Raw genomic sequence first — 25,326 nt, forward strand, 5'->3', positions numbered from 1 at the left:
AATGAGAAGAGAAATATGAAAATGCCAAATGTGGGATTTGAACCCAAGACCTAGAACATAATGGGCAACATCCTTCCCACTAGGCTACAAGCTGCATCATTAGTATAAGTGCAAAATTTAATATATATCTTATTTAAACTGAAGCTGCTAATATTTCAACCAAAAATTTAAAAATGTCCTAAGCATGATTTGAACCCAAAACATAGAGGTTCATGGAGGAGGCTCTAACCACTAAGTCAATGCCTAATTTATGCATGTATTTTTAGCGCAAAACTAAATATATATTTAAAAACAAACTGATAATGCTAAATAAATTTGATGTGGTAGATCTAAAAATTACATTTTTAGGCTCTTAGACGCTCTTATATAATGTATCAATTTGAAACAAAATAAAATATTAAATGTAAATAGAAAAACATATTTACAAAACTTTAAAACGTAAAAAAGTTAAATCTTACAAATTTATTAGAGTTCATATATTGACTTTTTTTAAGTACTAATGAGTATATATACTGAAAGAACAAAATAATAGTTTTTTATGATTTAAGTGGGGTTGAATTCTTGTTCTTTTTTTTACATAATATATATATATATATATATTGTTGTGCGCATGAATAACAAAATGAGCCAGTGGCTCAATTGTAAGGACATTGAGTATGATCCTCCATTTATGGTGTTCGAATCCTGATTATGGTGTTTTTAAAAAAAATTGTTAGTTTAAATGAGATATATATCAAATTTTGCACTTGTATTAAAGATGCAGCTTGTAGCCTAGTGGGAAGGATGTTGCCCATTATGCTCTAGGTCTTGGGTTCAAATCCCACATTTGACATTTTCATATTTCTCTTCTCATTTCCACGTCAACAGCTTGTGGGCCCACTTGATGAGGTGGCAAAGGTCCACGTCAGCTCCGTTTGCTGACTCATATATTTTTTAACGGAAGTTGACGGCAGGGGCTTATCACTATATATTATTTTCTCATTAGGGGCTTATTCCCAAGAAAAAATTTTGTAGGGGCTTAAACCAAAGGAACCCTATTTTATAGGGGCCTCCAACATATTTAAGCCAAAGTTTACTTGTTTGAGCAACAAATCTCCACTTTCGCCACTTTGTCCCTCACTTACGCCTCCGCGGGGAAGTAGAAAACAAAAACCACCGCATCCGCAACTGGACCCAGATCGTAACCACCACTCACCGCCGTTCTACCCTCCCTGTGATTCCGAACCCTTCTCTTCCACAAACCCTTACTCCGGCGAGCTTCGGCGGCACGACACGTCAATCAGAGGTGCACTAAAATCTACTCCTCTCTACTCTTTTTGAATCTGCGATTCACTACTGGTTATGTATCTGTTTTTGCATGTTCATTTTGAGGTAGGGATTCGTGTAATGGAAATAGAATAAGAAATGGATTCATGGATCCCCTAATTTGTAGTTACAGGAAGAAATAGCATTTGCTATATAAATTTAAGAGCTAAGAACATTTGATCGGTGCTATTAGATTTTTTTTTCTTAAGATTTCTAGTCATTAAAATTCCAAACGGTTATGAAGATTTATTGTTGACGAACATGTAAAACATCTGATGTTAACTTCAAGTAAGGATTGAACTAGAGAAAGAAATGCCATTGGCGCGATTATTCGATGTCAATGAGGATCGAGTGACTTTTTGTTTGCTTTTTTACTTGAATTAAAGGTTAGATAGCTTTGCTTGGGTGGAAATCGCGTCAATGATCTGACGGTTCTGTTTAGAAGTGTTGCATGTTCAATTATTTGAGAATTAAAAATGTTATTCTTCGGCGAGCTATTGTGTGTAGTGTGTTGCTACATGGTTTTTGTTTAGTATAAATGATGTAAATGGCTGTGATAGAAATTTAATGTTTGAGGTCTAAGCTAATTGAACGGTACATCTAAACTAGCATAACATACTTGGGGGTGTTGAAAAATAGCGCTAATAGAATTCCGCACTATCACTTTTAGCTTATGCCTTGGGGCTCGGGGTACAAAAAATCTTTACTTCGTAAGGATGCAAATTCTGTTATTGCAAAACTGGCTTTGCATGTTTAAATGTGACTGTATTGCTGCATGCTAAGCTCTGTTTTATTATGCTGAATATGTTGTTTCTGCAAATTGGTTACTATTTGTTACACGTTAAATTAGTACCACAATATTTTAAGATCCCTTTTAGGCTAAAAAGGACCTGTTCTGTATATATGTCCATTGGAGCACTACTTTAAAGTCATGGTTTGATTGTCTTAATTCTTGGTGTGTACATTCTCTTCAGAAGAAGCCTATCATATCTATAGACTATAGGAAGTTCTTACCCAGCTGAGAGTTTTTTTAATGCTAAGTTACTACTGCATAGCTAATTTCTTTGTAAAATGCAATTTGGTGTGTTCACTCATTATGATTTAAGTCTAGCCTTGAAATTTCACTTAGTCTAACCTTAATATGAATTGGTGACATAAAATACCATATTGGGAGTTTGCTTGAAATAATATTTATGCATTACCAGTGCTCTAATCACAGGTGAGGAGCACAACAAAGGTCCTGATTTAATTTGTTTTCAAGTTTCAGTTTTAGAGAGTATTATATTATAAATTCAGAATTGGTTACCAAATTAAAAATATTATGAATTTCTTTGTATTTTTTCCTATCAAGTGTTCACCTTAAGCCAAAATCAAGGGATACTTCCTTTCATTTAAGTACATAGTTCAACATAGGCTATTATTGGGGAGAATATCTAAGTTCTATTTACTTCTTGTGGCTTAACCAAGTTGAATGTAGTTTGTGTTCCATAGAATAAAGGCTTTGAGCATGACTTGATTGCAGCATGTATCTTCTTTACAATCTCCCATTTTATTACAGGTCATGGTTCTATTTTCAGTCATATTTAAGATATCTAAGTTTAACTGCACACCTACATCATAACTTGTACTTTTTACAGCCATGGTATTTTCCGTGGTGAACATGGTTTGAACATTATATGGTTCAACTTGACTTTATGCTGGGTTCCTATTGAGTGTTTCAAATTCACCAGCCTTCCTTCGAATTTGGTTTTAGATTCCAAAGAAACGTCAGATATAAGGAACTAAATTGAATTTTATTGGGTTGCTCATTTTGGAAGAAAGGAGTGTAAAGGAACCAGTGTATGAGTTCTTAATTAGCTCTATTGTGGAGGCTAATATTGATAGTTTTTTTGTCAAGATCTAATACCTGCTAAGTTAATCTAATGCACTACTTGTTGCTGGCAGAGCCCAGAGTGTTCTTTTGAGGGTCTTCTACACGTGACGTAGATGCCAAGTATCAAGTTATGTTAGCTGGCAATGAGCCATGGAAATACCAAGACGAATGGGATGAAATAGGCCGGATACAACATTGATTAATTTTAAAGGCTGAGCTGTACTGCATCACACGGGAGTTGCTGAATTTGGATGTGCTCAAGGTTGACAGAAATCAGCAATAGGTGTCAGAGGGGCGCTCAAAGTAACTGGGACTGAAAGTGGGAGAATTAGGCATGAAATTCACATGTTTTCTTTCACTTTTCCTGTTGAACTTCAAGTGAAGTAACCCAAAGCCTTGGTCCCAACTCCCAAGACTCGCATCTCTGATCCAGCTCTACATTCATCCATGGACAACGCATTTGCTAGATCTATTACCGAGGCAATTTTCTACTGCTTTTCTCCTATTTTGTTATAGCTAAAAACTCTAAATTTCTTTCTAACTTTGTAAAGCAAATCTTGAAACGAAATTATCTTGTTTTTAATATATATCCTAAATCGCAAACTGCTTGAAGTTGGATGTTTTCTATTGTGCAACCTGTGATGTGGTATCTCTATTATGCACAATTCCCAGTGCCCACATATTCTGGGGTTTTATGAACACGCAATGTCAAAATGTTGAAAAACTGTTCTCACATGCGCACATATTGCAAATTTGACTGTAAATTCTATTTTGATTTGTCACTCTAGTCTCTACAACTGCGATTCAGCTCATACTAAGATATTTAGAGTCAAATTGTTATATCAGAACATTCCTTTAGATGACAGTGGTTATTATGATTATTTTTATTATTTTTCTGGTTGGATAGGTCCTTGATTTCTTCGGAGTGGACCCAACAAAGGGTCTCTCTGACACTGAGGTACTTCAACTTTCTTTTCTTTTCCTTTTTTCCTGGTTAGATTTAGGATTACTTCTATTGTCCTTTCCTCCCCCCCCCCCCCCCTCATTTTATGCTCTATCATGATGTTAATGGTTCCAAATAATTAAATCATTTCTCTTCTTTTGCAGGTGGTACAACATGCTAGACTTTATGGTAAAAACGGTATGTCTTTTGTTGGGGCACACTTATATTTTACAAATTTTTTTTACTTCAGTAATTTGTGGTTTATGGACGAGGTATATCAAGGAATGTGGTTCTTTATTCAAATGAATTTGTATTTGTGTAGGGCGTAACAACCTAGCTTTTATTCATGGCGCGTAGGTTAACAAAATCACACAACTGAACTTGGCATTAAGGGAGTGTGTAGATAGAGTATTTTAAGATTTCGAAGAATTGAAAATACATGGGAATTTCAATTCCTTAATTGAATTCACTTCATTTTCAAAATCTCATGTTTGGATTAAGTAATTAATTTTTCTTCTTTTACAAACTTTATTTTTGGATATATGTGTGTGTGAAGTGTTTTCTTGACCATATATTGATCTTTATCTTTCCTTTACACTAGACTCAAGATACAAAATTACATTCACATCCCCCACAAATCAGGAAACTGATGCCCATTCTTATCCTTCTTTTTTCTTTTAAAAATTAAGCAATCCATTCGTTCAATTCACTCTTTCAATCCTTTCTTCAAATAATTTCTTCTAAAACCAAGCTGCATTGAAAGATGATTATCAAGATTTTAATGTGAATGTTTTGCTAGATTAGATTTTGATGCCTTAAGACTTTTGGGTATGGAGACTTTGAGTTGTTAATTTGTTATGTTGTCTTTGGATTTGGAGTTATTTTGTAGTTTTCTGGAACTTTGTTTCTGCTGGACAAGTTTTGGCTACTGTCATCACACTCTCTTGGAGTGCTTGCTGTCATCTATGCATCTTTTTTATGCTTCCTCTCCATTCTGTAGCTGTAGCTGTTTGGATTGTTGTTTTTACGCTCTTTTATGGCTTTCTAGCTTAGTGTAGGAGTAGTCTTTTTATTAAGTGCTGTATTGTTTTGAACGCTGGTTTTTTAAGTCTTTTTATTGAGTTTGATGTCCTATGTTATGAGTTAGTATTTTACATATATATGAATTTTTATGCATATATATATTTATTAATAAGTAGGATCTTACGAGTCGTGTTACAATCTCGCTTTTACGATCTTTTACTCCCCTCCCGATCCCAAGTAGAATCTCGATTTTGACTACCTTGGCGGAATGTATGAAGTATAAACTAGATCCAATTCACTTTCTAGCAAGCTGTGATACCAAATCCAAAACAATAATTTCATTTAGACTCCAAACACCTTTTAAGGACTCACAAAGCACATGATCTAAAGTTCTAAACTGTTTCAAACATAGAGACCAGCACAGCACTCGTTTTACTAGCCATCTGTGAGAAATCACGATAAACTCAGAGAAATTGAATAAAATCTGTGTCTTTCATTCTTAAATTGAACAAAGCACATAATTTCCTTTTACATCTTGTCACCTGTTTAATGTAAGTATGTAATTTGATGCTATTTTCTGTGTCTCTTAACACTCTCTTAACACTTCTTTCCTTTTCTCTTACTGCATGGTATCGTTTGCTACACAGTGCTGCCCGGAGATCAAAGTAAGTATATGGAGTTTATGCTTCTACTTTTATTTTTCAAAATTATGTAATGTAACTCTGATTTTCATTGTTGTGCAAATTATATGATTGACATTTGATCTCAACTGACACTATTTCACCAAAAATGTTTGTTATTGTACCTAATAAATGGAAATGTTACTGTTAGTTGATTTCAGGCTAGTCAAGGTTTGTGCAAAGTTATAGAAAAATAAATTAGTTTATATATACTGTACTATAATGAACATTAGCGCCTGGGGATAATTCAAAAACCATAAATTGCTGTGCCACTGGTTTGAACCTCATCAAATATTATTGCCAATTGAGGTTCCGCTAGTTAATTGCCGATACCTTTGCTGTCCTGTAATTTTTCTGTTCTACGAAATAAACTCAATCAGTTCTTCTTAACTAATTCCTTTGAAATTTGATGTGCAGGAGCCCCGTTTTGGAAATTGGTTTTGAAACAATTTGATGATTTGCTTGTTAAGATACTAATTGTAGCTGCACTTGTATCATTCATTCTGGCGTTAATTAACGGAGAAACAGGGTTGATGGCATTTTTGGAGCCTTCTGTAAGATTTGTTTGTACTTATATGTTGTGTATTTTTGTGAACATTTCTATTGGTGAAAGAATATTTGCTTGAATTGGTTCATACTTCATACCTTGATAATAAAGATGTATCCTTTTAATAGAAGCTGTAGACTATGAGCTGATTGAGTTTCTTTGCAACTTATGGAGTTTCTTGGCAAGATGACTTGTTAAATAATGTTTCTGAGTTAGAGAATGTACCAAAATTTTCACTATAAGTGTGATATTTATTAAATTGGGCTTATCAAATTGCTAGTATTATCTTGGATTAATTTCATTACTTTTACAGGTTTATTGATACAAAAAGAAATTCATTCATGTACAGGTTATTCTGATGATACTGGCAGCAAATGCAGCTGTAGGAGTGATTACAGAAACAAATGCTGAAAAAGCTCTTGAGGTAAATTTGAAATACTAATAATTTAGAGCTCCAAAGTCCCAACAATCTTACTGATAGTAGCTTATCAGTAACAAATCTTCATTGGTTTTGGATGAGTTTCCTAAATTTAAGGCTAGGGGTTTGTCAGGCACACCATATTAGGCACTTTTTTTAGGAAATTTTTTCTATTAAGATAAGCATGACATATGAAATATATGTAAATGCAGTATATTCAAGATAACATGTTTTGTAAAGGGTGTTAATTTTTTATCGTATTATCTGATGAGTTACGATGCACGTCCAAATATAAGATAGTATTTTCTTATATAATGAAGAACCTGTATGATATAACAACAAATACTATTTAGTATTATAATTTTATCGAACCTTATACAATTGTCTCTTAATTACCTTATTCTGTAAAATCTTACACTATCATACCTTATCCTTACATGCATGCCAAATAGGTCTTAATGCACATTATTGTTTCTAATTTGTTAGTTGAATTGTCTCCATGCGCAATCAAAACTTGGTACAAGAAAATCAGTTTTATTCTGGATTTCTCTTATGTTGGATGTTGAGCATACTTTCATCTATTGCATTCTTTTTTATATTATCTTAGGAGCTACGCGCCTATCAAGCTGATGTGGCAACTGTCTTGCGAAATGGTAAGAAAAACTTCATACCTACCTACTATAGTGGTTTAATGCACGTTCTTGAATACATATTTGATATTAGTTGATGTTGCTTCCATTGATAACCATCAATATTTCTATTATGAAGTTTGTTTCATCATAATCTTTCTTTAAAATACCTTGCTAATTGTGATTGTTCTGGTATAAGTTTTCTGATCTTGATCATATCATTTTAACAGAACTTAGTAGTAATTTACTTTACTGTTCTCACTTGGTTGTGTATTTTCTCTACATTTACCTTTTATGGGTGTGGGGGTGTGTAGGGGAAGAGAAGTTTCAATATAAGAAGATGTATTGGCTGTGCATAATTGATCCACGTGGGTATAGTTGTGGGACATACAAGGAGATTGTGTGTGCTAAAAACCCTGCAATGCACTCTGCCTGCATTTTTTTGTCTCCTTCCCTCCTCCCCATGGAGCCCCTTGTGGGCAATTGGGCATCCCCAGTTAGTGTAATTTTACTTATTAGATTTTGTGCATTCAAATTGTTTTTTTGATTTCTTTCATCTGCCATGGTGATATTATGTAGATTTTTAATTTCTTGGTTAAAGCTTGTTATTTTAAGTTCAGGAATTACAAATTTTGAAGCATGTAGAGTCTATTTCATGCAGGTTGTTTTTCCATACTTCCTGCAACTGAACTTGTTCCTGGGGATATTGTGGAAGTTTCTGGTAAGCTGATTATGTTGCCTACAATTAAACATTTGCAAACTTGAAGAACTTTTAGTTGACTCTGTTTTGGCTGTGAATCAAATAGTGGGGGGCAAAATTCCTGCTGATATGAGGATGATTGAGATGCTAAGTAATCAAGTGCGTGTTGATCAGGCTATTCTTACAGGTATTCCCGGTATACATATCTTATACGGTGAATGGGACTATTGAATGTCTGAAAAAACATCACATAGCCCATGTGTTGACATGATCAGAGGCCTTATTGGTCAGTACTGCTAATATTTGACTTATTTGGATATAGTCTACTGATCCATAAGAGAAGTATGGTAGGTGATCCACATTAGTTCTTATTCTTGTTAGTTATATTGCATCTTATCCTTATTGGCAAATCCATAATTTTTGCTTGTGAATTTGGATGACTTGATTAAGATTTGTAAATCAATTGATAATTTCATTTGTTGTTAGTATCTTATTTAATGAGTCTTTATTGCTTGTGTTAGAAATATAATATAAAATCATTCATGTGTGAGCCCAACAATTTAAGTTTTTGGGATAGTTGGTTCATGACATGGTATCATAACCTCTATGACTAAGTGATCTAGACTTTGATCCTCGTTGCCCCTAATTATTCTAAAAAAGAATTTGAATTTAAGCACATTGTAGGTGGGCCTATGCATTGTCCACGCTTAAAGCCAATGAGCTCTTGCCTGAGGAGTCATGTTAGAATTATATAATAAAATCATTCATGTGTCTTCACCCAACAACTTAAGCTTTTGAGGTAGTTGGTTTATGAAATATTTTCAAAATAAATTGGAAGAATGGTTAAAGATTGTGAAACGAATAATCGGAAGATCGTACAGAAAAAAGTATAAGTGTATTTTAACTCAAAAAAGGACAAAACTTACATCAAGTTCCTTATATCTATTTCATCAAGTTCACCAACTATATTGCATTGTTTGAGTGGAAATTTTTTTATAGTTCAAGAATGAATTCTTAATGAGTGCCATTTATTGTTAGAAAAAAAATCCATGTGTCATTGTTTGAGTGGAAAACTTGATGGCAAGGATATAGAGAACTTGGTCTAAGTTTTGTCCCACCTAAAAATAATATAGGCTAGACTTTTGACTATCAAAGGACTTTCAGGCTGAATGGGACAGCCTATTTGATAAATAATATACAATAATTATTAATGTTAATTTATCACTTGTTGGCTTATCCATCTAGGCTTTCGGCTTAATTAAAGGCCTTTTGCTATACATAAGCTTTTAGATTATGGCAGACTTTCAAAAAGGCCTAGGTTAGATAAATAGGCCAGGATCACACATTTTATACAGGCCTAGCTTTGGCTTGTCGTGATCCATTTGTACCCCTATTATATATGTATATGGATGAATTTATTGTTTATTGCACACATATACATTACTATACATCAAGAAGCATCACACTGGTTTAATGTGGTCAATTTTTTCTACTAATTGTAGGTGAGAGCAGCTCTGTGGAAAAAGAGCTCGAAACTACCACAACAACAAATGCTGTATACCAAGACAAAACAAACATTCTGTTCTCGGTATGATTATTCCGTCCTCTGTTCAACCTCATGACGGATAAGCTTAAGAATTGTTTTTAAGACCAATTGTTTGAATATTTTCAGTCCAATTTATTTTGTGGTAGTGGGACCTATCTAAAGTTTAATATAGATGTTTCCTGTACTTGTACAAGATTTAGTTTGATTTTCTTATCAATGAATTTTCTTAATCACCAAAATGTTTAGATTGCTTTATTTTACCCATTTAGCTTGTAATTAAACATTTCATATATTGGTTTTAGTGGGTTGAAGTCTGATGATCATATGACGAAGATGGGTTCATTTAAGTGATTCAATTTAATTTATAGGAAAGAGAGGCAATTTGATCTTTTATTGTATTTTGACCAGTGATTTTCCATAGCATTTCTTTTCACTTTTTGCTGATTGAATTGTTTCAATTTTTCTGATTTTTAGGATTAGTGACTCTTGCATCAAATTGATATACGGTGCCTGCAAACACACAGGATGCTCACAGATTTTCAAGTTTCACATGATTTTTTATGATTAATTTTTAACGAATACAAATGTTGTTTACTGAAATCTGTGTATATGTACTTATCACTATATTCATATAATAGTCATTAAAATTTAAATGTTTTTAAAGGACTTTCTCAATGATATATATTTTTTCTAATTCTCTGCCAGAGATGCTCTATTATTCATGAATAATAGCATTCTCGTTTTCATTGTGTGGTTAACTGCTTATACATCCTGGTTATTCAAAACTAGGCAAGACTAAAGGACACAGTTTCTTTTACAAGTCAATAGATAAAATGTATTGTTTCTTTTTTTCATCTATATAAAAGTTTATTCTGACTGTCAGGGAACAGTTATGGTTGCTGGTAGGGCAAGAGCTGTTGTGGTGGGAGTTGGTCCTAACACTGCCATGGGCAGCATACGTGACTCAATGTTGCGAACAGAGGATGTAAGCCTTGGATTTTTCTCGTATAGATTCTTATATTGTTCTAATTATATCATTAATTCTAGCCATTTTGTCTTCTGGCATTCAAATAAGTTATCTTGGTTTAGATCTTAATCCGTAAATAGCTGTCATTTCCTTTGTGGGCTTGTGGCAACAAAGTGTAAAATGATACTGCAATATGTATATATTTATACTAAATAAATTTCTTCTTCCTACACACTTATGTTAGGATTAACCAGGTCTTGTATGGATATGGGTGTTTTCTTGGTGATCGTAAATTTGTAATTGATTCAACAAAAACAGCAACAGCCAAATATTTTCCCACTAAGTGGGTCGACTACATGGATTGAATGATTCCATAATTACTTTTCATGAATTTAGTTCCAACATAAATCATTTAGCTTTAAATCTGTCTTCATGATTTGACCTATAATTTTCCAAGGTGGATCTACCTCTATAATGGACTATCCTCCATTTGGTCAACCCTCTTGTAGGTGCTTCTATGGATCTTCTCCACACATGCTCAAATTATCTAAGACAAAATTGTACCATCTTTTATACAATGGGAGCTAACTGCTAACCCAACTCCTCTGTAATTTTTTTTTTCTAATCCTTATCCATAGCTTTTGTAAAAAAAAATTCTATGATTTGTTGCAGGAGGTGACACCATTGAAAAAGAAGCTGGATGAGTTTGGTACCTTTTTGGCCAAGGTGATTGCTAGTCTGATTATACTCTTTTTCAATCATAAGGGTTGTTCTTTTGGTGATTATTGCAGTGTATTGTAGATAATTGATCAGATATGCTACACAACTTATTGCATTTTCGTGTTTTCAGCCAGGAAAATTTAGTTGCCTTATAACCTACATTTGTCTCTTAATGAGATAGTTCTTCCATTTAAAGCTGAGGACTCTTCCGTTCGTGGACTTCATTTTTCCACTTAGGAATTTCATGCTTCAGAAAATAAAATATATTAACGGAACATTTGTTTGACATCTTTTTATTGCTTAACTTTTTTATTATGATGCTCTCTTTTCTCATTTATTTTCAAATTGTGATGTTGTTTCGTACATTTGTCTCAGGTTATTGCTGGAATATGTGTATTGGTATGGGTTGTAAATATTGGTCACTTCCGTGACCCTGCTCATGGTGGTTTCTTGCGTGGTGCAATTCATTATTTTAAGGTTTGTCTCAAAATGAATTATTTTATTCATTTTTTTAACTTTTTCGGTAGTTTTGTCAGCCGGTCTTTTTTTTCTTTCTCTATCAAGATTTCTATTTGCTACTGTACACTGTTATGAAAGTTTCACAGGCATCATGCTGGAGTCTTGTCCTGTTTTGTTTTTCATGTATTGTTTACTTATATTTTGCTTAGTCCCTCTTTTCGTCTGGTTTGAATTTAGTTTTATTGTCTCCTTTTTAATTAAAGGGTATCATCATTGTGTTCTTAACATGAAAGTCTTTTAACTTCTAATCACGGTCCTTCTAGATTGCAGTTGCTCTGGCAGTTGCAGCAATTCCCGAAGGGCTCCCTGCTGTTGTTACAACGTGAGTCTGGGACTTTTTTGATATCTTTCAGATATTTTCATTTTGATTCATAAAAAATATAGTGGATATTTTGGAATGGGTTCACATTGAATCTAAAATTCTTTTGTTATAGTTTACATAGCTGCTTAATTTTTGGAGTCGAACTCCTTGTCATGATAGATTTATTGCTCATTTATTTGTAAAAGAAATTACTGATGTGAAGTGAATCAAACAATAAGGTAGCATATTTTGTAAGGTCCTTTTATGAGGACGTCCTTGAGATAAGTTGTTTTTCTGTGAGGTGAAAGGTGGAGTTCCTATAAAACTCAAATTTTGACCATTATCATTTATGTAGACATTTAATGACCACAGTAGGGCCAAATGACTCTTTCTAATCTCAAAATAGCAACAACGAAAGGGAGGAACTTGGAAGTATCAAATGTCTAAGCTATTTCTTTGTCCTGATGTGTACCTAATTGGTGTTGAGTAGTGTAGTAATCTATACTATTTTGTGCTGTGCTGGTCACTATTTCTAATTCCTGTTATAGAACATCTTTTTACTAAAGAAGAAATTCATTTCAACAACAATAATGACGACAAAAAAGCCTTTACCCAATAGGCGAGGTTGGCTACATGAACCAATTGATGCCACAATGTCCTAATGAAAGTCAAACAAGTCATTTCAAAAAGAAGATTTGGAGAATGAGAAATCCTCAAAAAATAAAACACAAAACAACAATGAAGAGAGAAATGTCAATGGAGCAAAGCTGCTCACCATCTCAATATATTTGAAAGGAAAAGTTCCATAAGAAAGAAATATGCTTATATTAAATAGAAGCCAAATACCTAATCATAGTAAATCAGCTGTTGTGCCCTAGAAACCTTAAATTTTCACATTAGTAGAATCATTTGGCTCCCTGCTAACTGTAGACTTATTCGCTGAGATTTTGTTTGAATTTTTTTTTGATAAGAAGTTAGCATATATCCAGTGCAATAGAAAACTAATCTGGTCTTCCGTTTGTCTTTTTCTTTCCTTGTAATGATTACTTTTGTTTCATAATAGGTGTTTGTCTCTTGGAACAAAGCGTATGGCTAGGTTGAATGCCATTGTTCGCTCTTTGCCATCCGTTGAGACCTTGGGCTGTACCACCGTAATTTGCAGTGACAAAACTGGGACTCTAACTACCAATATGATGTCAGTTGCGAAGGTGAGTTTCACGTGAAATTAAGACATGGGAATTGTTCAATTTTTTTTTGTATTGCCACAACTTTTGTGTCTGCCAGAGTGATTGTGCCATCCGTAATGTCTTGTGTACTCACTGATTGATACATATTTTTCAAGTTTTATGCAACATTTTGGATCACTAATAACTTCATTGCTACTTTGTTTTAAAACTTCTTGAAATAAAAATTTAAATACATAGCATCATCCTGGAATTACTAGAACCCTTTTTTAAAATATGAAAAAAAACCCTGCCTCTAGATGTTAAGATATCAATAACACTCAATTTCTTGGCCGTCTTATTTCGATCTACTCTGATACTAACTACTGCACATGGGGAATATGCACACATTTTTGGGTTCGGATTCCGAATGATTCAAACCTGATATGTGCATTGTTATCTCTGTATTTTCATCTAAGTTCAGATTGTTTGTGATTTGGTACATGGTATGAGAACAATAATTTCGATTATTTATGTTTCCTACTCTGTTTGAAACTTCAAACAAAAATAATAATTTTGATGCATTTTAATGTTGACATATCTACGCAATATTTTTCTTTTACGTTTAACTTTTTCCTCATTGCTTAATGCTTACATATGAATATATTTTTAACAATCATCTTAACTAGAATTGATCCATCCCATGCTTCTGTGCACACAGATATGTGTGCTTGAATCTGCAAATCGTAGTCCTTTTGTTACTGAATACAGTGTCAGTGGAACGACATATGCACCTGAAGGCACAATCTTTGACACGACAGGGGTTCAGGTACTATTATTTTATTTCTCATGCTTTTGCATTCATGCACAAGCAGAACACACTTCACATTTAAAGCTAAGTAATTATTAACTGCTATAAGGAGAGAAAGGGTCAACTCCTCCAAAGAAAGGGACCTTGACTTCCTCCCCAAAGTACTGAGGATATTGAGTGCCAAGTATGTTGTGTTTGTGGCTTTGTGGTGGGAGTCCCTGCTACTGTATTGTATTGTACTTTATGAATATTAGCATAAGCAAGGACTGCGTTGAACTATGCCCTTTTCTTAAAAGCACAACTTTATCCCTATTAAAACTGTGATTGTGGCTTGCCAGCAAGGATAGTTTTCTCTGATCTTTATCTTCATCATATGAACTTATAAGTGATGTTACAGCACAGCTAATATAATAGATGTATCATGTATGCATAAGTAGTATATGCAGCTTTGTTTAAAGTTAAACAATGTGGTATTTGATTGATCTACAGCTTGACCTTCCTGCTCAATTGCCATGTCTTCTTCACATGGCTATGTGTTCTGCTCTTTGCAATGAATCAACCCTGCAGTACCATCCTGATAAAGGGAAGTATGAAAAAATTGGTGAGTCCACTGAAGTGGCACTACGAGTCTTGGCAGAAAAGGTATATATTTGTACCTTCCCTTGTGTCTGCTACGTGTGAAGCTCCTTCACTACTCAAGTATACTTTCTGATCAATCCATGTATCTAGGTTGGTCTCCCTGGTTTTAATTCTTTGCCATCAGCCTTGAATATGTTGAGCAAGCATGAACGTGCTTCTTACTGTAACCATTATTGGGAGGAACAATTTAGAAAGGTGAGGTTCAACAAGTTTGTCACCTTTCTTTTTAATTTATTTTCTTCCACTCACATATTTTAGGAAACTAAAGAGATTGAATAATTGCAATAGGTTATTTGAAATATTCTTCATGCCTTTCTAGTTGATCTGAATACATTATTATATAAGGGAGTTTTCCCTAAAAAAACAAGGAAACACAAAAATGTGAATAAAAGACTAATAAATTTTTTCGACCAAAAATAAAATAAAATTTTTCGACCAAAAAGACTAATAATAAATTTGACACAATGACTCTAGACAGGTACAAACTAATCTGGACACAAAATAGTCTTAACTGAAATAGGTTGGCATAGACAAACACCAAGGTTGAGATTTCATCCCACATATGAAAGTTTTTATTTATATCTATTATTTGTTAGCGCTGTGTGTATTTACTCACTTTAAGCTTGATGCTTTGCAGTTAGATTATTTGGAATTTTCTCGAGATCGGAAAATGATGAGTGTTCTTTGCAGCCGGAACCAATTGCATGTTTTATTTTCTAAGGGTGCCCCAGAAAGTATAATATCTAGATGTTCAACCATTCTGTGCAATGACAATGGTTCCATTGTGCCACTTACTGCTGATATTCGAGCCGAGCTGGAGTCGAAGTTCCACAGGTTGGGTTTTTATCCTTTATCATTTTATTTGCATGTTTAGACTCTTACTTTTTTATCAATGTTTTTCCTTCCTTTTGGTCCTTAATTAAAAATAGCCAATGTGTATGTGTGCGCGCGTGTACAAACTGAAAAGTAGGACTGTTTCATGAGGTTTCCTTGAGAAACATTTTGTTGGCCAGGTTTGCTGGAAAAGAAACATTGAGATGCCTAGCTTTGGCCCTGAAATGGATGCCCTCAGTTCAACAAGCGCTGTCCTTTGATGATGAGAAAGATCTTACATTTATTGGACTGGTATGCTTTCTTTTCAATGTATAGTGAAAAGTTTAAATAGTGTTTCAAGTTACTACAAAATGTATGAGGTTTTGTTGGAGGTTTGGCTTCTTAAAATTAGTTTGCATTTTTGAAATGAAAAATGGCGCATTATATTTGAAATGAAACCAGAAATATTTTTCCCACTCTATCTGGAAAGAGCTTCAAAAGCCCTTTTCTTGTTGTGCATTTGTTCTTTATTTTACTTTCACATATGTTTGTTTTTCTGGGTTGCTGTTCCCTTTTATGTAGGTTGGGATGCTGGATCCACCAAGAGATGAAGTAAGAAATGCGATGCTTTCATGTATGACTGCTGGCATACGTGTTATAGTTGTCACTGGGGATAACAAGGTTCTCAAAATAAGCTTTATTGTTCTTTTCCCCCTCCACATTCCATATATTGTGTCTAAAATTATTTAATACTGAATCAGTCCACTGCTGAGTCACTTTGCCGCAAGATTGGAGCTTTTGACCATTTGATAGATTTTACTGAACATTCTTACACTGCTTCTGAGTTTGAAGAACTTTCAGCAGTAGAACGAACTATAGCATTGCAACGAATGGCACTTTTTACCAGGTATGTTGTTTGTATCTATCTTCTAATATTTGACTTTATCAGATTATAGCATGAAAAGCGCAACCAATCTCTTTGTTCAACCTTGCCTTTTCCAGATCAGTTCATAATCAAAATTGCATTTCTTTACTTTTTTTATTAGGGTTGAACCTTCTCATAAAAGGATGCTGGTTGAAGCATTACAGCATCAGAATGAAGTGGTATGTTTGCTTCCATGATCACAGCATTAACTGTAATTACTAACTAGCAAATGTTTTACCTTTGGGTGGTTTCTTTTTGTTCCCTGGCTTTAGAGGACTCTTTAATTTTTATGTTCTTGTCATAAAAACACAACTTTTGCATAAATTGCATTCATCTGAATATAGTGTGGCACCTTTCTCAGTGGCTGGATTGTGAGAATCATATCTTTGGCTGCAATTCTTGTCACTAATCTTGCACCTATAGTTGTCAATCATGGATAGAGGGAGAGTACAGTTGACCCCAAAAATGATATAGTGGTATAGCAGATCCTAGAGAATCAAAGATATCATAACAATGCACATATAAATGCTCAAAACTTAGAAGTAGTTAAAATTTAAGGCACACTCGTCAATTAATAATCAGAAGTCATAGCATAAAGATATAATCGTCATACAAGTGTATACAACAAGACAACAAAAACCGAGGCGAATGACAAATAAAAAGTAGAGTACAAATACTGTTTAAGCTGGAACAGGGCAGGCCTTGCTTGAAAATCACCGGGCTGCTGTAAAATGCAATGTAATGCTTCAAAAGGGGGCAGTGAAGTGCTGAAAGAGGAGGGACAGAGATTTAAAGGGCACAACATAGTGGGGAAACAAGTGTGGATGGACAGGAAACCCCTTAGCTAGTGGAAAATGGCAGGTTTTGTCACAAAACAAGTGGTCTACCTCAATTTGAAGGGTTTTGGCCTGAGCTGAAAACAGAGGTGGTTGCAGTGAGGGAAATGACGGCGATATCCATAAAATACGGGTTTTATGACCCTGTACGTGGCACATAAGATCCGATGATTTGCACTGCAATGACCACAATTTTTGCCCAATATGTGCAGCAGAGACGATCAACTTGATGAAACACTAGTGACGAGGGTCCATGAATAAATGCATCTTGCCCTAGGGCATACTGTAGCACTCTTAACTACAGTAGGCCCCAGATTTTTTAGTTTATTGTATCCTTGTAATCAAAATTGCTTCAAATGTGTGGAAACTCCCAATGTTTATATTTTAGGTTGCAATGACGGGTGATGGAGTCAATGATGCACCTGCATTGAAGAAGGCAGATATAGGAATTGCTATGGGTTCAGGGACATCTGTTGCTAAGGTATCATAAACTGTCCGTTCTTTTGCCGTTTTTCGTTGTCAATGATCTTATTCCTTCTCTCTTTGCTTACAGAGTGCATCGGACATGGTCCTGGCTGATGACAACTTTGCTTCAATTGTTGCGGTACACTAGCTGAAATCCATTGTTCTTGTCAATTTTCCTTTCCTTCTCTTTATTTTTCCTTTCTTCTTGAATTGAAAAGAAGTTTCCCCATGCAACTTCACAATTCATTTGTTTCTGTGTAGGCTGTGGCAGAGGGAAGGGCTATATACAATAATACAAAACAGTTCATTAGATATATGATTTCCTCCAATATTGGTGAAGTAGTGTGTATATTTGTGGCTGCCGTGCTTGGACTACCTGATACTCTGGTCCCTGTGAGTTCATGGTTTTATTGAGCAAATTGGTTTCATAAAAGAAGAGATTAAAAGGAATTCTACAATATTTTTTCGTGGATGGTCTTATAATGCCAATTGTTTTTAATGCTGCACATTAATACATGCATCTATGATCTACCTGTGTAAATTTCTCGATTTTTCAATTATGTTTTCAATGACTTTCGGTCCTTGCTTGTAGCCGGTACTCGGTAATTAATGTGTTATGATATGGAGCTGGCCAGTGTGTGTCTTAATTCAGTTAGAGATTAATAGAATCTAGAGAACAAAAAGAAGCGAGATAAAATCAGATATGCTGATCTAATCTTAAATTCTGAGTTCTTTCATACAGATATCTGAAGTGACACAATGTATTTATAAAGACTTTGCTTCCTATGTACGCTACCACAGTTAGTTAGACTCTTAACAGAATCTGTTACACATGAGTTGCATAAGACACTTCTAGAATCTATTGCACTATCGAGACACTCCTAGAATCTAGTGCATTATTGAGACACTTCTATCAATGAAAATTGTGCAAAATGAAAATTTATTTTTGTTTGAGTGAAATATAACTTTATTGTTCATTCATTTCCCCTATCTTCGACCAGGTCCAGTTGCTTTGGGTCAATTTGGTCACTGACGGATTGCCCGCTACTGCTATTGGCTTCAATAAGCAAGACTCCGATGTGATGAAGACTAAACCTCGAAAGGTACTATACCAACAGTTCATAATGTTGTATTTTGATGATTTGGAAGTCTGAGATTTGATTTGTTTACTTATTTAAGGGATGTAATTAGAGAGTTTGAATCAACTTAGAATGAATAGACTTCTGGTTTTATATTTCTTCCGTATGCTTTTTATTTCCATTGTAAATCATAAATGTCTCATTTCAGTTTAAATTTATACGGAAGATTGAATTATGTTCATGAAATCACCCTCTAACATGAATAATGAATGATTTTGAAGTTGAACTCCAAGTAGAAATTTCTCTTATTAATTGTATAATTGGTTTTTTAGAATACCACTTATTTATGGTAAGCTATTTCAAGACAGAATTTTGTCTATATTGTACCAAAAGAATGCTTTTATGTATTAAATTACTGAGAGTTATGTAATGCTTGAAAAATTTATTAGATTGATGGGAATACGATATTTCGCATAGCAGTAAAATAATCATAATAGGATATATGTACAAGCTTAAATCTTGACTCAAACGAAAAAGTGATGTATCAGTGTATCACAATCACTGATAATAATGAATTTCAGCCTTCATACAAAACTCTATAATTTGCCAAAAATGGCATAATGTCATGACTCATGACTGTTCTGTCATTAACAAAAACAATTCAGTCACCCTCTTATTTTTCCATTTAATTCCATTTTGACTGTACAGGTTAGTGAAGCAGTTGTTACAGGTTGGCTCTTCTTTCGTTATTTGGTAATTGGAGGTAACCACGAAATCTCAGTCTGATTTTTTTTCTTGACTAATTGTTATTCATCCTATTCGTTTCTTTCTTTCTGTCAATAAGATTTCTTCATTGAAGAAGAAAATTGCTTTTTATGTATTTGTATAATGTTAGTTCAGTATGCTAGTTTCACCCGACAAGAGGTGGATTATGCCAATCCCTTGTGATTGTGCTGGGATCCATTAGCTAAAGTGATGGTAGGAACTTAATTAGTTTGAGAAAGTTTAGAGAAAATGTTCTTGTTACAAGGGATGTGATTGATGCACCAGCATAAAGGACACAAGGATCCTAGGAGGGCTATTGAAATAGACCAACAGAAGAATATCAGCTGTGCAACAGAGGTAATGGAACTTGAAGACTCTCGTTGCTCTAACCACTTTTTAAAATCCATGTAGGGCTAGAGATGTCAAAGATTTATTTGAGGGCTCAGGTGTAGGTGGTGGAGCAGTCCTGACAACATTGGTTTGTCAGGGGGGAGCCCATGTATAATCCAAAACTTGTCAATCGGATCGCCGGAGTGGTTGCAATGATCATACTTAGGATGGAGTTTATTACTTACTTCACCAGTTCACCCTAGCCTTTTGTTTGACTGACAAGTATAGACTATAGAGGTATTGGCAGGATTAGGGGTTAGAACAACATCAGAGGGTTGCTTGGCTGGATCTGGAGCAAGGTGGGCAAGCTATGGACAGAGTAGGGACAATATGTAAACCCAAGATCTGATAATGGTAGATATAGTACACCAAGGTAAACCATAAATTGCCAACAGCATAAAAAGAGTACTTCATGGTCATGTTTCTTTGCCAGGATCTCTCTACTAGAGGCAAATATTATAAAAATCATTCGGTTTTTTGCTGAACCTTCCCCAAATAAGCAGACCTAGGACCATCAAACTTAAAGGTGATTGTCTTGAGAGACACTAAGTGTCTTTAGTTAGAAAAAAGGCCTGCTCCTAAATAGATTTGCAGATAAAATGAACGTGGAAAATTTGCGAAGTGAGGGATGAATGATTGACTTGATATCACTTCACAATCAAGCAGCAATTCTTTCCCACTTGAATCAGTCAGCTATATAAAAAAATGACAACTTTTATGGTAAGGTGGTCTATGTACCTTTGACTTTCAAGCCGCAACTTGATGTCTAAGGCCAAAGTATCATAGTTTCTTTCACCTGATTTGTTAGTAGAGACAGGAGACTGACATAATTGATGTCAATTGGTCCTCAGGCACAAAGATAACTTTACGGTGAGGTGGTATTTAAAGCCTTGGCTGTGTTAAGCCACAACTTCATGATAGAGAGCGAGGCCCAAGTATCATGGTTGCTTCCATCCAAACTTTCGGCGGAGAGAGAAGGGTGAGAAGCTCTGTGACAAAAATGACACTGACAGTTTCTTGGTGGAGAAAAGGGTTGTGGGAAAGACAACATGGAGGGATGGGTGTTAGACTTAGACTATAGTCGAAACATGGTGAACCACCAAAAATGTTCACCAGAGGACAGTGGATCCACCATGTATGCACGGGTCTTGTACTTTCCTACCTTTAGATACAATTTAGATACTAGAGAGAGGGGGATATTTATATAATGCATGTGATAACTGATAAATACAAAGCTTTAATTTTCCTAGTGACTGTTTATTTGATACACTGTTCCTAGCCATTTGTGTAATGTTGTAAATAACCTAGTTTTTAAGTTGAGTTAGGCCAAGCCATAATTTAAAGATGTAATATGCTATGTTTAAGACATATAGTGGAAATAACTAGTCATTATTCTTCCCAAGATTGCTGGAACTTAGACTCATGTCTTAAATATTATTCGTCTTGCTTCATTTGTCTTTGTGTTTATATGATGTTAAATCGTTTATGTTGATGCAGCTTATGTTGGCCTTGCCACCGTTGCTGGTTTTATTTGGTGGTTTGTTTATTCTGATAGTGGCCCTAAACTACCATATTCGGAATTGGTAAGATATTAGCCTATTCTCACTTATGGCGTGTGTCTGCGTCAACATTTGAGATTCTAAGAATGCATGATATGTATTCTCTTTGTAGATGATAACTTCTGAGGAAATGTGACACAAAAAAAAATTGCTATCAGGAAATACCTTCATATCTTCAAAAACTTCCGTTTCAGAAATCAACAATCTAAACTTTGACAACTTCAATTACAAAATAAAAATTAATCAAAACTGGTGAAAATAGATATTAGCAGATGAATCTATTTCAGGTATTCTTTGTTTGATTTTTTATTATTTTCTCCTAGATGAATTTTGACACCTGCCCAACCAGGGAGACAACTTATCCATGCAGTATATTTGATGATCGACACCCATCGACTGTATCCATGACTGTGCTTGTCGTTGTTGAGATGTTCAATGCTTTGAACAATCTTAGTGAAAATCAATCTCTCCTGTAAGTAGTTTATTCAATTTAATTTCTTTCAAATTTTTGTCCCTTGCTGGTTCTTGCAAATTAATGGGAGAATATCTGCATGACACTGTTAATTATCAAGTCAATCAACTGCTTTCACCCATCAACTTGCTTTTTGGATAGTTGATTATGATATGATATCAAGGCTTCTATGATCAAGTGGCCATAAGTTCAACACTTCATGCTTTTATTCTTCTAAATAAAAGTTATTTCTGCAAAATATAGGTGAACCTGTGCAGTGCTCTCATTTTTAATCTAAAGGGCTTTTGTGTGAAGGGACAGTAAATATAAAATCATTCAAGTGCCCCATAAACTTAAATTTTGAGGATAGTTGGTTTATGACAGTTACTTAACTAGTATGATGTGAGGTGGGGAAAAGGTCGATGATAATAGTAAAAAGATAAATGTAGTATGTCATGAGGCAGCATCTATGATTCTCTATATTGGAGTACGTGGAGGAAATTTTTCTAGGGGGGAGATTATCTCATGTAAGTATGTAACCAACTGACACATAGGCATCATCCATGATTTACAATCTATAGGCTGACCGCTGACGTCAGTTATGGAAAATAAATGCTGAATCTTTCCTTATAAAAGAAAAATAATATGACATCAATGAATTCACGACAAATATGTCTTAGAGCTATTTACATTATTTATAACACTCCTCAAGATAATGGATATCTATGAAAATGCTCAGTTGATAAACCCTTAGTTAATACATCTTCCAGATGGTATTTAGAAGGAAAATATGTTCTTATCAAACCTCTATCCAATTTCTCCTTAATAATGTGCTAGTCTATCTCAAATCTCAATGCGTCATGTTGAAATGTATTAAAAGCAATGTTAACAGCTGATTAATTATCACAAAATAGTTTCATGGAATCTTTATATTTTATCTTAAAGTCATGTAATACAATCCTCATTCTCAATAATTTACAGACTCCATGTGAAATAGCTCGAAATTCAAGTTCTGCACTTGTCTCAGAAACCATATATTGTTTCTTATTCCTCCATGTTACCAACTTTGCTGTAATAGTTTTTAATTTATCATTTGACAGTAGTCATTTCTCTGTTTCAGGGTCATCCCTCCCTGGAGTAACTTGTGGCTTGTTGGTTCTATAGTCATAACTATGCTCCTTCACACACTAATATTATATGTTCGCCCACTGTCTGTTCTTTTCTCTGTAAGTACTTTTCTAAAGCAGTGATTCCCAATATATTTTCTTGAAGTCACAACTCTATCATTTGTGTCCTGTTCGCAAGCAATCAGTATTATTAAGATTACAATTTGTTTTGGCAGGTAACTCCATTATCTTGGGCTGACTGGATGGTTGTCCTTTATCTTTCACTACCGGTATGTGGTTTTGTTCATCTTTCCCCAGAATTTTATTTGGGCCTTTGTGCCCCATCCCTGTGCCAATATCTGGGTATATGATTTCCGTATGGGCATTATGGCAGGTGTATCATGTCTACAGTTTTGTAATAACATTTTTTGACTTCAAACATTTTAATGTATCATTATGGCCTAAATTGATTGCTTAAAGTTTGCAATGCACCAGTAAGCACTATCTACATTTGATCCACTTGTAGAGAGTCCGATTATCATACTGTCTTAGAATAGTTAAATGATAACGTATGGAGCATTTGATGCACTAATTTGTTATGCTTGATCAGAAATCAATGTTAGATTATATTTGGTTTGGTATCTGTTTGGCTTTCTTTTTTTGAATTAAAAAAAACTTGGGAGTCTCGATTTGGGGTAAGAAAAGTGCATTTTTTAGTTTCTGCATTTTTTTAGATTTCTTTTTTTTGTTCTCGAAAAAAAAATCTTTTATTCTTTTTAACTTGTAAAGGATTGCTTTTTGGTTTGGTAACCACATAAGAAGAATAAATCAATTAATTTTTTGAATGTAACATATTGAAGAATTCCGTCATTTTCTCTAATAATATCAAAGTACTTATAGTAAAAAATCGCTAATATGTCTTTAGCTCCCCAAAAAGCTACTTTTTAATTTTGATTATTGGGATCTCTCATTAGGAGAAGCTGTGTTTTCAACCATATAGGAGTCCTGCTTTTTTTCAAATTGTCTTTTAACCTGTTGTTTTATTATGCAGGTTATAATCATTGATGAGGTGTTAAAGTTCTTCTCCAGAAACCCTATTGGTAATCTTTTATTCCATCATGTTAAATTTTCAGCTCAATCTATGATACTAAGGGCCTGTTTATTTGAAAAAAAATATTTATTCTCATTTCTTGTTTTCCCAAATAATATACAAAAATATTATTTTATTTTCATTTTGTTTTTGTTTTTGAATACTAGTTCAGGAAATAGTGAAAATACCAAAATGTTGTTTGACTTGTTTCTACCATTTTCTATATGAATCGTTGAAAATATTCACAAGAAAAACAAGTACACTTTTTAAAATATTGATGAAAACTAGATATAGAAATCAAATATTTTTTCTCAAACTGAATAGACTTAATTCTCTGTTTTGGGGGTTGGGGGTGGAGTGTTCAATGTGGCGTAAGATTGGTAGTCTCATTTTCAATTTGATATTAACAATAATCATGGAAAAATATCAGTGGGTACATTTTCGACAGTGCTTTGACATGGGATATATACAGCATTAAGTGGTGTAAGCAACATCTCTATATTAAATATTTTCCTCATAGCTGATGTGAAAACTGTTCCTATGGTTTTAGGTTTGAGGTTCAGATTATGGTTCAGGAGGTCTGATTTACTTCCAAAAAGAGAAGTGCGTGATAAGTAAGATGTGGAGTACTATTTTAGCAAATTCTGCAGTTGCAAATCAGATAGTTACAGTGGTATCCTTGATTGGATCTAAATCATCAACATATGCATGGAAGTCCAACAATGACCAAAGGTACCTTAATAGATACTGTACAATATTTGTTTTATTTCATTGTAAAATTTATATTTCCTGAAAATGCTAGTGATGTAAAGCAACAAAATATAGGTATCTTTATTCTTTAGGCTGTTATTATCTTCAATTATCCATTTTTCTTCACCGTTTGTATTTGATCAATTTTGCTAGCATAATTACCCAATAGGCACGTATTTCCCCCTGTTCGGATAACGTTGTAGATTGTCATTTGTTTACCTTAAAAGAAGTGACGCAGAGATTTATGTAATAGGTTGCGTGGAACCCAAAAAAAGGGATCACAAGAAAATCAGGGAACAAATTTTGTTTGTTA

The 25,326-nt window shown here is 34.2% G+C and overlaps 1 protein-coding gene across 1 annotated transcript; it reads left to right on the plus strand.

Annotated features, from left to right (window-relative positions):
- Nucleotides 1–1,085: 1,085 nt before the first annotated feature.
- On the plus strand, nucleotides 1,086–25,326 carry LOC130723545 (calcium-transporting ATPase 3, endoplasmic reticulum-type). The gene is made up of 35 exons (XM_057574636.1): nucleotides 1,086–1,285; nucleotides 3,250–3,658; nucleotides 4,086–4,136; nucleotides 4,286–4,319; nucleotides 5,792–5,809; nucleotides 6,242–6,378; nucleotides 6,721–6,795; nucleotides 7,397–7,442; nucleotides 8,080–8,139; nucleotides 8,225–8,305; nucleotides 9,621–9,706; nucleotides 10,548–10,649; nucleotides 11,304–11,357; nucleotides 11,727–11,828; nucleotides 12,134–12,192; nucleotides 13,235–13,379; nucleotides 14,056–14,163; nucleotides 14,635–14,787; nucleotides 14,875–14,979; nucleotides 15,422–15,618; nucleotides 15,798–15,909; nucleotides 16,180–16,278; nucleotides 16,359–16,504; nucleotides 16,644–16,701; nucleotides 17,747–17,839; nucleotides 17,912–17,962; nucleotides 18,085–18,216; nucleotides 18,825–18,926; nucleotides 19,611–19,665; nucleotides 21,555–21,640; nucleotides 21,940–22,088; nucleotides 23,188–23,293; nucleotides 23,410–23,463; nucleotides 24,225–24,273; nucleotides 24,814–25,326. Exons 2-35 carry the CDS (start codon nucleotides 3,626–3,628, stop codon nucleotides 24,879–24,881), a joined length of 3,006 nt encoding a protein of 1,001 aa, XP_057430619.1. The 5' UTR covers nucleotides 1,086–1,285; nucleotides 3,250–3,625; the 3' UTR covers nucleotides 24,882–25,326.

This window comes from Lotus japonicus, chromosome 1 (genome assembly GCF_012489685.1).
Source record: "Lotus japonicus ecotype B-129 chromosome 1, LjGifu_v1.2".
Taxonomy (NCBI): Eukaryota; Viridiplantae; Streptophyta; class Magnoliopsida; order Fabales; family Fabaceae; genus Lotus; species Lotus japonicus.

Excerpts from the sequence above, each read along its gene's own strand:
- LOC130723545 (XM_057574636.1), top strand. The coding sequence starts at position 3,626 with ATGGACAACGCATTTGCTAGATCTATTACCGAG. Across the intron at positions 10,650-11,303 it reads CAATGTTGCGAACAGAGGAT|GAGGTGACACCATTGAAAAA; the intron begins GTAAGCCTTGGA and ends GATTTGTTGCAG. Across the intron at positions 16,505-16,643 it reads CGAATGGCACTTTTTACCAG|GGTTGAACCTTCTCATAAAA; the intron begins GTATGTTGTTTG and ends TTTTTTTATTAG.